This window comes from Neovison vison, chromosome 7, assembly GCF_020171115.1.
Source record: "Neovison vison isolate M4711 chromosome 7, ASM_NN_V1, whole genome shotgun sequence".
NCBI classification, from domain to species: domain Eukaryota; kingdom Metazoa; phylum Chordata; class Mammalia; order Carnivora; family Mustelidae; genus Neogale; species Neogale vison.
Window position 1 is genome coordinate 188319051 of NC_058097.1, and position 15041 is coordinate 188334091.

Here is a 15041-nt window from a genome sequence, read left to right on the forward strand (position 1 = left end):
GATAGATGTTAACTTGACTTACTGTGATCATTTCGCAGTATGTACAGGTAGCAGGCCAGTATGTGGCGCACCTAAAACGAATATACTGTTGTATGTCCATCATCTGTCAATCTAAAAACCAAAGAACGTTTGTAGACCCCATCTCCAGGCTCCTCCCCTCCCAGGAGGTCAGTGGGTGGGGCCGGAAGTTCTAACGTTGAGTTTCCGGTTCTTAACCCTAACCTGGTTCCAGTGACCAGACCCATGGCGGGGGGGGGGGGGGGGGGGGGGGGGGGGGGGGGCTCTGTAGGGCCCCACCCTTAGTCACTTACCAGCATAAACTCAGGGGAGCTGGAAAGGGGCTCCTTATGAATAACAAAAGACACTCCTATTACTTGGGAAATTCCAGGAGTTTTAGGTGCTCTCTGCCAGGAACTGGGGACAAAGAACAAACATTACTTATTACACATAACATAATTACACATAAAGTTATTACACATAAAGTACACACAAAGCTGGTACAGCTTCATCCTCGGGGGGGCTTCCCGCCAAAGGCCTTTGCACAACGTGTCTGCTATTTCGTGACAATGGCTGCGTGCTTCCCTGTCCAAGTCATGAAATAGAAGTCCCTTTCTTCTTCCGACGGGCCTAAGTAGGTCAGGTATCCGACCTGGGGAGGGGAATGTCAGGTGCTGATGAATGAAAGACCAGGTTCATGATCTAATAACTGGGGAGGGGGATGGTATCTCCGTAATAGGCTTAAATTAATTGGAAGCCCACACCTGGAGCTGAGGGTAGGCTTAGCAGGTCCTGGGAGGGACATGTTGCACCTGAACAATGTCCGGTTCTGTTAGTGGGGAGGAATGGAGGAATGGGATCCAGGTAAGCCACCAGCAGGGTCTACTATGAGAAGCAAACACACACACACACACACACACACACACACGCACACAAAAGGTGCCATCCTTGACCACCTCTGTGCTTGGCTCAGGGAGCTCTTCCAACCTTTTTCTGTCAAAATCTGATCAAGGATGGAGTCAACCTGTTACCCTGAAAAGGTTCCTCAGGATGGACCACCTTCGGAGAATGTGTTTTCTTGCCCTTCCCCCTCTCCCCCCCTCAACCAGCTGCGCTCACTGGAAACTGCTCTGCAGATGAAGACCTGAAACCCAGCTGGCTGGACCCCAGTTCTGCAGCTGCATGATCAGGGGCTACACTGACTGGGCCAGAGTTCCCCCCATGGGAGCTCTTGGCCCTTAGGGCCCCTGCAGATATTTTCCCTTTGTTTCTACCAACGTATAAATACACACAGAAAAATCCACATGTTATAAAAGCATGGCTCAATCTATTTTCACAAACTTCACACACCTAGTGGACTAACACCAAGATCAAGAAATAGAGCATAGCCAGCCTCTGAGAAGCCCCTGGCTTATCCCTTCCTAGTTCTTCCCAAGGATTACCATGCACACTTCCAAGAACACCATAATTTGGCCCATTTTTTTTTAACTTTTTATAACTGGAACCATACAGTACGTACATTTGGGGTCTCACTTCTTAGCATTGCGGCTTCATACCATAGCACGGAGCTGTGGTTTGTTCAGTCTCGTTGCTGCATAGTAATTGACCCACTGAGGTATTCTGTAAACATAAAGAAGCTTAATGAATATTGTACAGTTCCCTGTAATCTGCAAGACAAATGAATGAGCGGGCCAGATCTCTTTGCTTTTCCTTAGGATGATAGTAACTAAGCAGTGTGGTTGCTGGTTATCACATGCCAGTGTGTATAAGAAAAGCTAGGAAAAGGAATGAATTTTTTTTTAGATGTATTTATTTATTTCAGAGACCGAGAGAGGGGGGCCGAGGGAGGGGCAGAAAGAGAGGGACAGACAGTCTTAAGCAGGGTCCCTGCTGAGCACAGAGCCCATTGCGGGACTAGATCTCATGACTCTGAGATTAGGACCTGAGACTGAACCAAGAGTCAGGATGCTTAACTGACTGCGCCACCCAGGTGCCCCGAAAATGAATGAATGATCATACAACGTATACAGCCTGTTCGGTAGACGAAATCTTTCAAAATGGGAATCATAAAGTAAAGTAAAAATAGAAATCTTTCATGGTAGAAATATCGGGGTCCTTACTGATCGATTAGTCAATTTGCATTCATTCATCAAATGGGCAGTATGCCTGGCATTCAGCCTTGAACTTGGAATCCTCCTTCCTCCAGTCAGTTGGTTGGGTCTTAGCATCCAGGGACAAGTGGGTGAGGAGGGAGAACCTTAAACATTATCTTCTCCAGCAGTTTCTAAATTAAATGATGGTCAAGAGTTCCCTGAAACAATTTTTAAGTGACATCTTTTTTTCCTCCTAAGCAAAAAGAAAAAAAGAGACACTCTTTCTCTTTAACACTCTGCGCCAAGTAACCACAAGCGATCCCCCAGAATATATCCTCCCAGACTTGTGTGTGCAAATCTGTGTATGTATATATTTCTAAAATGGGATTATTTTGTATCTATCTTTTCACAATTTGCATTTTTTAAAAAGAGATTTGACTTTCTAGAGAAGTTCTAGATTCACAGTAACGCGAGGGGGAGAAAGCATAGAGTTTTCACATTCCCCCTGTCCCCACACACCTGCTATGGGCCCTCCGCCCACCCCTTCCCACCCCCCCACCCCCCCCACCCCCCTCCGTGGGAGTGTACGGGGAGGGATACATTGTTACCACTCATGCACGTGCATTGACACGCCATGCTCGCCCAGAGTCTGTGGTTTACATCAAGGCTCCCTGTTGGTGCCCGACATTCTGTGGATTTAAACAGATGTACCCAATTGTGGACCCATGGGTTCACAATTATCCTACCACACAGAGTAGTTTCACTGCCCTAAAAATCCTGTGCTTCTGCCTGTTCATCCCTCCCTCCTGCTAACCCTGGGTAACCACTGAACTTTTTACCATCTCCATCGTTTTGCCTTTTCCAGAACGTCCTATAGTTGGCATCACACAGCAGAGATCCATTCAAATTATCTTCTTTCACTTAGTGACTTTCACTTTTCATTAACAATATGTTGAGCGTGTTGTTTCCATGTCAATAAATATTCTTCTAAAGCACTGTTAATTGCTGTCTAATATTTCACTGTGTGCTATATATTAATTTCGCTCCTATTTTCATGGTGTGTATTTTTCCTGGGGTTGTTTGTTTGTTTGTTTCCTACTAAAAATAGTGTTGCAGAGGACAGCCTTGTGGGTACATCTTTGCACACCGCTTAATTACGTCCTTAGGAGAAACTCCTAGACTTGGGGTTGCTCCTATGAAGTTTTTGCTCATTTCAAGTCTTTTGATATGTGTGGCCAAATTGCCCTCTAGAAAGTTCATACTGATTAATTTTTCCAACCAGAAGAGTATGTAGGATCTTTCCCTCACACTCTTGCCAACTTGGAATATTATTGAGATTTTTAAAATCTTCGCTAACTTAACAGAGGAAAAATGATGTTTATTTTAATCTATATTTATTTGGGTATGAAAGTTTTGTGGTTTTCCATAAAGCATACTGGCCATTTGTCTTCTTTTACAAATTGTTTTTTTAATAGTATTTCCCATTTTTTTCTGTTGGGATGAGCATCTTTGTAGTATAGACTTTTTTAAAGTGTTTCTCTCCTAAAGGTAGTAACTGCTTATAAATGTCCCCTTTTTGGTGTCAAAAAATTTTTATCAATGTGCCCACCTGATGCTCTACTTTTAAAACAACAAATAAAATGAATGATAACAAGAATTCATATTTATAGAGTGCTTATTCTATGCCAGGTGTTATGCTGTGTAAAATAGCCTATGAGACAGGTTCTGTTCCGCTGGACAGATGGGGAAACTAAGGTAGGAGTGGTTCATTTTCTCCAGGTTACATAGCTTGTAAGTGGTTGTGCGGGTATCGTTTGATTAACCAAATGCGTGGTGACATTCGGCTTCCATGAATTCAATAACATTTTAAAATAAATGTATCATTCATTCATCCTAGAATTATCTCCATACATTTACAAATCTGTTTTACGTGTAAATTAAAGGCATATATTTGTTCTAAGGGCAGTGTTTGCTGGACATGTAATTGAACAACTCCATGTAAGAATTCTGTGTTCTTCCTCCATTACCCCCGTGGTTTACCGTTAAGAACTATGTTGGACCTTTGATTTTTTCAAGAAGGGGAAACTGAGGCTCAGTACAAGGCAGGAAGGAACTTGCACAAGGTCACCTAGAAAGTTTACGGCACAGCCAGGACTGAAACCCAGAGCTCGGGATACCCAGCCCAGGTCCCTCTGTGGCTCGGCCCCGCCTTCTAATCTCCAGTCCCTTGCATATCAGAGGAAAGGACAAGGATGCTGTGCTGGTCCCAGCATGGACCCGTCACATTCTCAGGGTGCCAGCCGCTAGGGAAACCGAGTGGGCACGGATTCCCAGTCCTCGGGTCACATCGGCTGCCTGGCATTCCAGGACCCTGGCACCCCGCCGAGGGTGAAAACAGAGCTGCTGCTTCCCGAGTTGCCTTCTGCCCCCTCCTCTTGGGTTTGCATCTCATTGCTGGGTTTGCAACATGTCTAATCTCTGTGTGTGCAGACTCAGAGGAGCCAGCTGAGAGGAAGCATTGCCAGCAGCTCTGAGTCCTCCACGAGGCCTGCTGACCACCCCTCCCCCAAGCCCCTCGCTGGATGAACAGGTCCAGAGTGGCTCTGGGACATGGCTCCTGGAGCTTCAGCGGGCTCAGGCTTTATGGTGCCCGCTGAGAGGGACCCAGCAAAGGACAGTAGCTCGGGGCGTTCTCTCTCTCCCTCTCTCCCCAGATGGAAGTCCTGCCACAACCCACCCCGTCCCCACAGCCTTCATTACAGACACAGAAAGCAGCTGTAGTGTACATCAGTCATGCAAGTGAGACTCGGTTCTGGTTCCCCCAGGCAGCCGGACTCTTCCAAGAATGGAGAGGACTTAATTGTGCCGTCAATAAATAAATATCAAATACTGAGTACTCTGTAACCCATCGTAGTTCCCTTTTTGCTCTAGCTGCTGGGAGGCTCAGAAAGGAATGGGCGGCTAGATGACTAGCCATCTTACAACAGATGCTTGGTATGATTGGCATCAACCTTTCTCCATGAAATCTCTGTCCCGTTTAGTATTCTGTGTTTGTGTTACAAATCATCACAATGCTTTTTACGTGATGAAGGTGGATGTTAGTAAAAAATTAAACATGAAAGAAAATGGCCAGTAGACATCTCTACTTTGAGAGAGAAATGCTTTTCTCAGAAGAGATGGTTTTCTGTTTAAGACTCAGAAAAGTGGTTGTATGTCTCTTTTCCTCTCTCTCCCTCCCTTCTCTCTCTCACCTTCCATCCTTTATTCTCTTACTCCTGCTTTTCCCTCCTTCCCTTCCCCTTTTTGGGTCCCCCCCCCCCCGCCCAACAAACATCTTCTTTCTGCTCACCCCTTGCCTCTGCCTCTGGGTGGCGAGTTTAATACTAACATCCTTTACAGATCCGTAGCACTTGGCTCTTCCCAAGGCCTCGCCCCAGCCTTTACCTCATTTATTTCTCATGGGGATTGCCTGGCAATTATGATGATTTCCATTTTACCAGGAAGACACTAAGGCCTGGTGAGTTTAAGTGATGTGCGCATGCTCACAGCATACACTCTTCCTATCAGGTTCAGATCCAGGACTCGTGAGTCTAATTCCATCACACTCTCCGCTGAACCTCGCTGTCTCTCAAGGCCAGCCTCACCCACCGGGCCACCCACGTTGCCTGGCCAGGATCCCTGAGAGCACCCCAGAGAGAAGAGGATTCAAAATAATAACCTCCCCATCCTTTTGAGATCTCTTTAAGAGCTGAGATTCTCAGTGGGGCCAGCAGGATCTATGGGGGGGGGTGGGCAGTGAATTGCGACATGGGCCATCTGGTCAATCATTTAGTAAATATTGAGAATGAGCTATGTGCTAGGTAAGGCTGAGACTAGGGTGCAGCAACAAGGTACCTTCGGTGCCAAATTCAAGGACACATTCACTTTCAGGTGCCGTTCCTACAAGTGCAGGACCTGGAGAGGCGGTGTCTCCTTAAAGTTTCTGCCCTGGCACGTTGCTTGCCTTTCGCTAGATCTGCCCTGGTACCGGGCATGGTTACAAGTGCTGGCTCTTCAGTGGTCAGTGCCTGCCCTCGTGGAACTTACCATGTATTATGGGAAACAGGTATTAATCAAATAGTCACGCGAACAAAAGACTGTTCTAAGGGTGACAAGTGCCATGCAGAAATGGACATGGGGCTGGAGGTATTATGGCAGTGGGGGTGGAGGGGGGTGGGGAACAACAGTGATTGCTGAAGGATCTGTAGGCGTTTTTCGGGTGTGCTCCGAGGAGAGGACACAGCAAGTTCACAGGCACCACAGCAGGGTGGAGGTGGCATGGGGGCAGGGCCGGGGGAGGAGGAGGCGTGTGCTGGTGAAGGATGGAGGGGCCAGAGCAGGAGAAATGCAAAATGGTCCCAAGCAGTCTGTTTCTAATAAATTGCCAGAGTCTGCAAATGATTGACTTAAAAAAAACAAATCCAATCCAATGGAGAGAATTCAAAGCCACCCCTTAATGAGGTCACTCATACCCACCTTCCTGATCAGTTTTCTTCCTGGGCAGGTATGCAGAGACTGTGCCTAACCCCCTCCAAATTCATCTTTGTCCATTTCCATACAGCAATGTCTGTAATAGACTCTAACGCTAGCCACGTTTTGCAGCTGAACAAAGGACACAGACAGGGTGGCCTAAACAAGATTTATTTCTCACAGTTTCAGAGGCCGGGAAGTCCAAGATCAAGGTGCAAGCCAATTTGGTTCCTGGGGAGAGTTCTCTTCCTGGTTTGCACACTGATGCCTTCTCGTCCACACCTGGGGCATAGAGAAAGCCAGCTCTGGTGTCTCTTCCTTTTGGATTAGGGCTCCACTTTTATGAATTCATTTAATCTTTACCACCTCCTCACAGGTCCTGTCTCCAAATACAGTCACATTAGGGCTTAGGGCACCAACATACGGGGTGGGAGAGCACAGAAACTTTCAGTCCCTAACACACCTGCGGGGGATGGGGGGGATGGTCACACAGCCAATCCCTGGGATTTGAACATAAACCGTGCCCTTTTGGGAACCTAGGCCTCTAACCACCAGTCTTCACTACCTCAGGAGGTATTCTGTGTGAATGCTGCCCCTCCCAGTGAGAAGTGCTCCTCCGAGAAGGAAGCCTTCAGTAATCCTTTACAAATCCTTAGGACCTTGTCCCCGCCTGGCAGCTGGACTTGTGGGCTGCCGATCCCACCCCAGGGTGATCCCGGTGATCCTTCTGGAAGAGGCTGGGCTGAGAGTGTGGCATAGAGGTGTACCAGACCTGAAACGTAACGCTTGAATCTGGGGGTTCTCTTGTTTCCAGTTTACTCTGAGCAGGCCCCCAGCTCCAGTCTAGACTCCATCAGGAAGGGACTGCGTGACCTTGGGGGAGTCCCTCGACATCTTCCCGCCCTGGGTTCCTGTCTGGTGACCGCAACCCTCCTCCCTTGACAGGTGGCTGGGGGCCATTCCGTGGGCCAGGAGATCTGTGCCCCGCTCCCACCGCTCCCACCGCCGCAGGCGCCGGGCCCCCACCCCGCACCGCGCAGGTGGGGAAGGGGCGGCGTGCGGCGCGCCTGGCGGTTGGGGGGCAGGCAGGGATCGGTGGTGTGGCCCGGTTCGCCGCAGGCCGCGCCGCAGCCACTCCGAGTCCGCTGCGGCCGCAGGGAGGGAGCGCGGGGGGCCGCCCGCGCACGTCGCCGACCGGCTCCCCACGCCCGCCCTCTCCGGGCTCGGCACCCCCCCCATTCCCCGCGCTCCCGGCCACCCCAGACATCCGCCCGGCGCCCCCACTCCCCGCCCCGCGGGGGGCTGCACTCCCTCCTCCCCCCGGGTGGGCCCCCGGCCGCCCCTCCCGGGCGCCCGGTCCCTCCCGCTCCCCGCGCGCCCCCCTCCCGGCCGCCAGCCAACTGCGTGCCCCCGGGGCCGGCAAGAAGCCACATGCCCCCGCAAGGAATGCCGGGCCTGGCGGGCGGGGGGCGGCGCTGGGCAGGGCCGGGCCGGGCAGGGCAGGGAGCTCCCCGCCGGGAAGGTTGGTGAGAGGGAGAGAGCGGCCCGCGCCCTCCCCGGCCCCCCGCGTCGCCCCTGCGCCCGGCCGCGGGACCTCACACTTTCCCCGCCGGACACGCGGGCGGGACGCCCCGCGGGGCTGCGGGAGCCGGGGGCCGGTGGGGGGGCGGCGGCCCGGGGGCCGGGGAGGGGCAACTCGGCCCGCCCCGGGCAGCCCCCGCCCCCCTCCGCGCGCCCCCCGGCCCCGCCGGCTCGGAGGAGGGGGCAGGCCGTCGTGTTTCCCCGCACCCCTCCCAGCCGCCGCCGGCTTTGGGGCCCCGGTGGGGAGCAGGGGGCTGATTAGCCGAGGAGCAGGGGTGTGGCCAGCGGGGCCCCGGGTAGTGAGTCACACACGCAGCTCGCCCAGTCCCGGGCCGCGAGCGCGGTCCCAGTCCGAGCCGCGCGCCGCCCTGGCCCGAAGAGTATCCCCGGGCTTGGCATGAGGATCCCGGGGTGCCGAGGGAGGGGCTGAAGCCCGGCGCGGTGGTGGAGGAGGGCGGTAAGCAGCGGGCTGGGGAGACTCCCCTAGAGAGAGCGGGTGGGGCTTGGAGTCAGGACTGGCCCTGCCGGCCCGCACCAGGACCCCAGGCCCGCCTGTACCTGCTCTGAGCTGGCAGAGCGGGCTTGGCCACATTCCCTGGCAGCCCCTGAGTGAGGGGGCTGCGCAGCCCGGTGCTCAGGAGCCAGGTTCCTCTGTCAGTCCCTCCTTGGCCCCAGCTGGACCCGAATGGGTCCCTCTCCCCGTCCCCCATTGCAGACTTTTGTGCGGAGGCTTCTGTGGAAGTCTCATCCTTTGCCCTTTCTTTGGTCTCGGGGTCCATGCTGTGCTCTCCAGTCCTGCCCCCTGGCCTGAGCTGCCCCTCGGCCTCTGACCCCATGGGGCTGGTGGCTCCAGTCGTCCCCAGGACCAGCCCGGGATAGAAATGGCATTTCCTCTTGGCCGGGCTACAGCTGTTTTTGTTGTCTCTGTTCTCAAGCGTTTCCTCTGGGGATGGCAGGGAGGGTAACCAGACTCCACGGGACCCCCGCTTGCCCTCTCTGACACTCACCCTTCTTCCCCTGTCTCTTTGATCCTCTTCTTGTGCTGGTCCCGCCTTTGTGTCCCCAGGACAGAATGACTGACAACATGAAGGAGTGCCTGGCCCAGACCAAGGCGGCTGTGGGGGATATGGTGACCGTGGTGAAGACCGAGGTCTGCTCCCCACTCCGAGACCAGGAGTATGGCCAGCCCTGGTGAGGCCCTGACGTGGGGGCAGGAGAGGGAGAAGTGGGGAATCTCGGGGCTGGGTTGGTTGCACGCCCTGGGGAGAGTTCCCACTCCTGGCCCATAGTCCTTCGCCTGCTCTGGGCAGCTCCCGGGAGCAGATGTGAGCGAGCACAGGCCCTAGAAGACCAAAAGAACCCACATGGTGGCCCTGGAAGGCCTAGGCCCAGGTCTCAGAACACCTACCTTTTCACAATCCCCTGCCCTGAACAAGCTGGCACTCCATCGCCTGCTCCATATCCCCACATCCCTGTGGCCTCCTGGCCGGGTCCATGGCTTCTCTGCCCAACAGCCTCCCACTCTCTGATGGCTTCTTTGCTTCCTTTACTGGCCCCTGGTCTGGCCAGCTCTAGGAGACCAGACCCCTCACCCATGGAAGTGGAGCCCAAGAAACTGAAGGGGAAGCGTGAGCTCATCATGCCCAAAAGCTTCCAGCAAGTGGACTTCTGGTGTAAGTGGAGCCTGGGGCTGTTCCTGGCTTTCTCCTCCCTTCACCCCTTCACCCTGCTCCCCCACCCCCATACCCCATCTCTGCTCAGGGAATTTGCGGCCATAGGACTAATGATAGGCACTTGCCTATGATGTATCAGAGACTGGTCCAGGCTTCCATTAATCCTCACCCTTAACCCCTGAAGTGGCCCTTATTGGCCTCATTTTCCAGGTGAGGACCCTGGGGCTTGGTGGGGGCTGAGAGCCCCGCTTCGGGTCCCACAGCCCTCAGATGCATACAGTTGCCGTTCCAACCCAGGCCCATCTGCCTCCAGAGCTAGGCTGTGAACTTGAAACAAAGGAAGCTCCTGGCCTCCTTCTCACTGGCAGGCGTGTCTTCCGAGCCCCCAGGGAGGGGAATGGGTTTTTACCACTGAAGACTCAGGGGCCTGTGGCTGGCTGGGGTGGAGCCAGGGCCGGGACTCGTGAGTCCCATGCAGTGTGCTTTCCACCGCCTGATGCCATCCTCAGGGTGGGCCTCCCTGCAGCCCCTCAGCCTCCGCCGTGGGCGTCCCGCGTCCCCGCACCAACTGAGGCTCTTTCGCTCTTTCCGTCCCTTCAGTCTGCGAGTCCTGCCAGGAGTACTTTGTGGATGAGTGCCCGAACCACGGTCCCCCAGTGTTTGTGTCCGACACGCCAGTGCCCGTGGGCATCCCAGACAGGGCTGCCCTCACCATCCCGCAGGGCATGGAGGTGGTCAAGGAAGCCAGTGGGGAGAATGACGTGCGATGCATAAATGAGGTCATCCCCAAGGGCCACATCTTCGGCCCCTATGAGGGGCAGATCTCCACCCAGGACAAATCAGCTGGCTTCTTCTCCTGGCTGGTGAGTGTCCCCTGGCCTGTGCAGTGGGAGAGGGTGCTAAGGAGCATGGAAGGAAACCAGCAGGGGGAGCCATATGCTGGCCCAGCCTGGCCCGAGAGCTTTCCTGCCATCCATCCAGGATGCAGGGATGATGGATCTCGCTATCCCCTTGCCCTGGCTGAGTAGGTGTGCCACCCTGGGTGGCTGATGGCCATGCTGAGGGGCCCGTCTGGCTGGGGTCATCAGTAGAATCGGTGGGGCTCTAGGGAACCCATGGCAGGCCAGCCAGGCGGAACTCAGGGCGATTTCCCCGTGAATGTTCATGTGTGTGTGTCTGGTGGGCCATTGTGTGGCATTTACAAAAGGTTGACCCAGGCCCTCCTCCGCAGTGGGTGACTTGGGTCTGGGGGCTGTGGGAATGCAGAGCATGACATTCAGCCCAAAAAGCAGTGATGCTGGGTGCTGGGCTGGGTACAGGAGGAAGTCGCCCCTGCCTTCAGGGAGGGGACAGTCTGGTGGGGAGAACAGATACTGGACAGGTACGTGCACACATGATCATTGCTAGGGAAGGGGGAAGGCGGGACACTCTCGAAACAGAGGGAGACGGTAGTGTTCATGGGATCTGGGGCCTGGACCCAAGTTTGTTATGTCAGCCAGCTTTACTGTTTACTATCAAATGTGACCTTGGATGAGTCATTTAACTTCTCTGTGCCTGTGTTCTATAACAGAATAATTATAATTGATGGTGGAGAGGAAATAGGTCAATACTATGACGTTTTTAGAGCCATGCCTGCCTTCAGGAAGCATGCAGTGAGTATCAGTTATTATTATCGTTGTCGCTGGCCTCCTTGAGGGGTTTGGGCAGGATTTCCTTCAGCTTGAGACTTGAGGACTGAGTAGCAGTCAGGGGACAGGAGTTGGAAGAATGCTGTAGATACACAGAGCAGCTGAGTGAGGGAAGCTCCCAACAAGTCCGGTGTGGTGTTAGCAATGATCTCAAGAGTCAGTGTGGCGAGAAATCATCAGAGAAGGAGGCAGGGACAGATCACGCTACATTTCCTGAGTCTGGGTAAGTGTGTGCTCCTCCTGTGGGCTGGGGGAAAACACTGAAGCAGGCCAGGCAGTGGCCTTGCAAAATGGGCAGGTTAGGTAGCAGAATGAAGAACCGGGATGGGCAGGCAGAGATGCTGGTTTCAACTTGGGTGCTGGAGGCAGGCACATTTGCGAGAGGTTCAGGAAGGAGAATCTCTGAGATTTATTAACGGATGGGATGTGGAGGTGAGGAAGAGGGTTTGTAATGATCCGAAGAGGAAGGATTATTAGGGATGACTCTTGACTCTCGGGAGTCAAGCGTGAACAGAGGGAAGAAGGCAGAGTCGGTAGAAAAAGTCAGGCTTAGGGAGTCGGAAGATCATTCATTAGTCATTAATTAAACCCTTCTTGTGGGGCTCCTCTGTGCTAGGCATTGAACAGGCCTTGGGGATATAGTGATGGGCCAGATCAGACATCAGTCCTGCCCTCATAGGGCTTCTTATGGGGAAGCTAGAATGAATCAAACAATAAGATAAATAAATGTAAAATCATGATTCAGGAGATGAAGAGACAGTGAGGCTAGGAGAAAAGGGAACAACTGGAGGAATTGATGTGACCAGAGGTCAGGGAAGGTTTCCTGATAGTGGCGCTGTGATTGACAGGAGAGAATGCCCACCAGATGGACAGAACAGCATGTGCAAAGGCCCTGTGGCAGGAGAGAATGGCACATTTGCCATTGTGCCATTGACCTACAAGAAGGTCATTGTACCTGGGTTGTAGCTTCGTACCTGGAGTGCAGCCCCTGGAGTACCAGGGGCCGGGAAGGGGAGAGAGAAACTTGGAAGTCTAGGGCCCAGTAGGCCAAACTGGGACTTCTGCTCTTTAAGAACAATAAAAAGTTTTGTTTATGTTTTGAAAGGGTGACTTTGGGTGCAGCCTAGAGAACAGATCAGGCGTGCGGGCATTGGTGGAGAATGGATGCCCACATCCCAGTTAGAGGACTACATTCGTTCTCTACTTCAGTGATAGTGGAGGCTTGAGCGAGCGTGGGGTGGCAACATGGAGACCGGTGAACTGGTTTATGACCTGGTTCAGGGATGAGCAAGACTGACTGGCAAACAGATCAATTGGCTTAAGTAAGGGAGAGGGAATTGGCCGGGGCAAGTCCTTCAGTGTTCTGCTCGCAGTAGGTCAGGAAGGGGACTCTTAGAAGTGGAATGCAGGGCAGGGCCTAGGCGGAGGGCAAGATCCCCTTTCTGGTTTTGGACTCGCAGAGTTTGGAGTGACAGCAAGGTCCCCAGTGGCCCTGTCAACTAGGCAGTTAGCTACATGTGTGTGGAGCTGGGAGAGGAGGTTTGCAGATGTCAGTTCCTGAGTCACCTGGATGTAGGTGTTGGTAGGGCTGGGGGTGCTGAGGGCAGCCCCCAGGGAGAACAGGTGAATGAGAGGTGGAGAGGGCCTAAGGTTAGCGGTCCAGGAGGGGAACGTGATCCAGCAAGGGAGATAGGAATTGCAGCCTCAGAGGTGGGGAGGCCAGAAGGGCCAACAAGAGAAGGGCTCAGATGTGTCCACTGGATTTAATGCCAGAGAAGTCACCGGCGACCTTGGCAAGAACTACTCGGTCTGACAGTGGTTCTTGAACTGGGGGAGTTGGTGCCCCCCATGCCCTGCCCACCCCAGACATTTGGTAAGGTCTGGAGACATTTTTGGCCATCGTAACTTGAGATGGGGATATGCTACTGGCATCTGGAAGGCAGAGACCGGGGATGCTGCTAAACCTTTCACAGTGCATCGGACAGCCTCATCCCACGAAGAATGATCTGGTCTCAGTGGCTGATGGTGCTGTGGTGAAGCCCTTCGAGGAAGCGGCAAGGTGGGAACGCTGTTAGAACCCAGGCGACCAGTAGACCCACTTCTCGGGAGCTGGAACAGCGGTGAGATCAGTGCAGGAGAGACAGGAGCTGGGAGGGGATGGCTGCAAGCAGACCCAGGGGCAGGGGGCTTTGTTCAGAGAAAGACAGTAACATCCTTGAAAAACCTGGTGGGGGGGCTGTCCTCCTGGAGAGCTGGTTGACTCCAGAGGAGTGATGAGGTAGGGTGGACAAGCTCTTCTATGACCAAGAAGGTTCAGATGGAGACGTTGTCTATGGAAGGGAGATAGGTCAACAGTTTTGCTCGCTAAAGGGATATCCTAGAGACTCGGAGTGGTTGGAGGGAGGAGTGTAGTAGGCCTAATCATGGCTTCTCTGAGGATGGCCGTGTCCTGACCCCTGGATCCCTGCCTATGTCTTCGTAGATGGCCAAAGGGACTCTCCGGAGGGTATTACATTAAGGCTCTTGAGATGGGGAGATTATCTTGGATTATGGAGGTGGGCCCCATGGAATTACAAGCATCCTTACAAGACAGAGACAAGAGAATCAGACTCAGAAAAGATGGGAAGATGTTATCCCGCTGGCCTTGAAGATAGAAGAAGGAGCCAGGAGCCAAGGAATGCAGGTTCCCTTTAGAAGCTAGAAAAGGCAAGGAAGTAGAATCTTCCCTTAAGCCTCCAGAAGGAACTCAGCCCTGCCGACACCTTGATTTTTAGGCCTTCCAGCCTCTGGAACTGAGAGGTAATAAACGGGCGGTGTTTGAAGCTCCGGTGTTGTGGCAGTTTGTTAAAAAGGGATAGGAGGTGAATGCAGTGGGCTTGCGTGTCTAGGGTGGGGGGGACGTCTGTCGACACATGCAGAGAGCGGGAGATTGCTGGCCTGAGCCAGGGGAGTGGCGAAGGTGAGTTCAGGCGTGGTGAGTGAGCTGCAGGTGCCCATGGCTAGGAGACGCCCAGGTGGGCGGTCCAAGGACAGGTCGGCGCATGCGGGTCTGCTGAGGACAGGGGCCTGGGCGGAGGGCACATGAAGCATGTGCCTGGATGCAGCTGAGGCCCCTGGAAAGGATGGGCGGTAGTTGCCTGGCGGCAGAGAAGCAGGGGTTACTGAAAGCCGCTGGGCTTGCACAGGGCACGGGGCTCTGTATCCTGGCTACAGGCAGTTTCGAGATGGAAACCACACTGCTGGGGATGGAGATATGAGTGGGAGGGGAGGAGAGAGCCAGCAAGGCTGGCTGGCTTGTTTTGAAAGTCTGGCTGCTCGAAAGCAAGGATTCTAGGCTAGCTGGGTGCTACATTACTCCTCTGACAGCCCCACAGGCGAAGGTCGCTGGCCTTCTGGTTCTGAGGGTGGAGCCCAGGACTAAAGAGGTTAAGCACGTGACCCTAACTCCCAAGGTTGATGCACGGTAGACTATGGCTTCCCACAAAGATAGCGCCTTTCCA

The 15041-nt window shown here is 53.6% G+C and overlaps 1 protein-coding gene across 4 annotated transcripts in view; it reads left to right on the forward strand.

Moving 5' to 3' along the window:
* The window catches only part of PRDM11 (PR/SET domain 11), a 78321-nt gene that overhangs the window by 22486 nt on the left and 40794 nt on the right, over positions 1–15041 (forward strand). For 3 of the 4 annotated variants that reach the window (XM_044259140.1, XM_044259142.1, XM_044259143.1), the window contains exons 1-4: positions 8526–8637; positions 9247–9371; positions 9750–9853; positions 10454–10716. In XM_044259140.1, coding sequence (XP_044115075.1) covers positions 9253–9371; positions 9750–9853; positions 10454–10716 — 486 coding nt within the window. In that variant the 5' untranslated portion in view covers positions 8526–8637; positions 9247–9252. Of the gene's footprint in view, positions 1–8525; positions 8638–9246; positions 9372–9749; positions 9854–10453; positions 10717–15041 lie in introns of those variants that run through there. The other variant, XM_044259141.1, reaches the window with a different exon arrangement.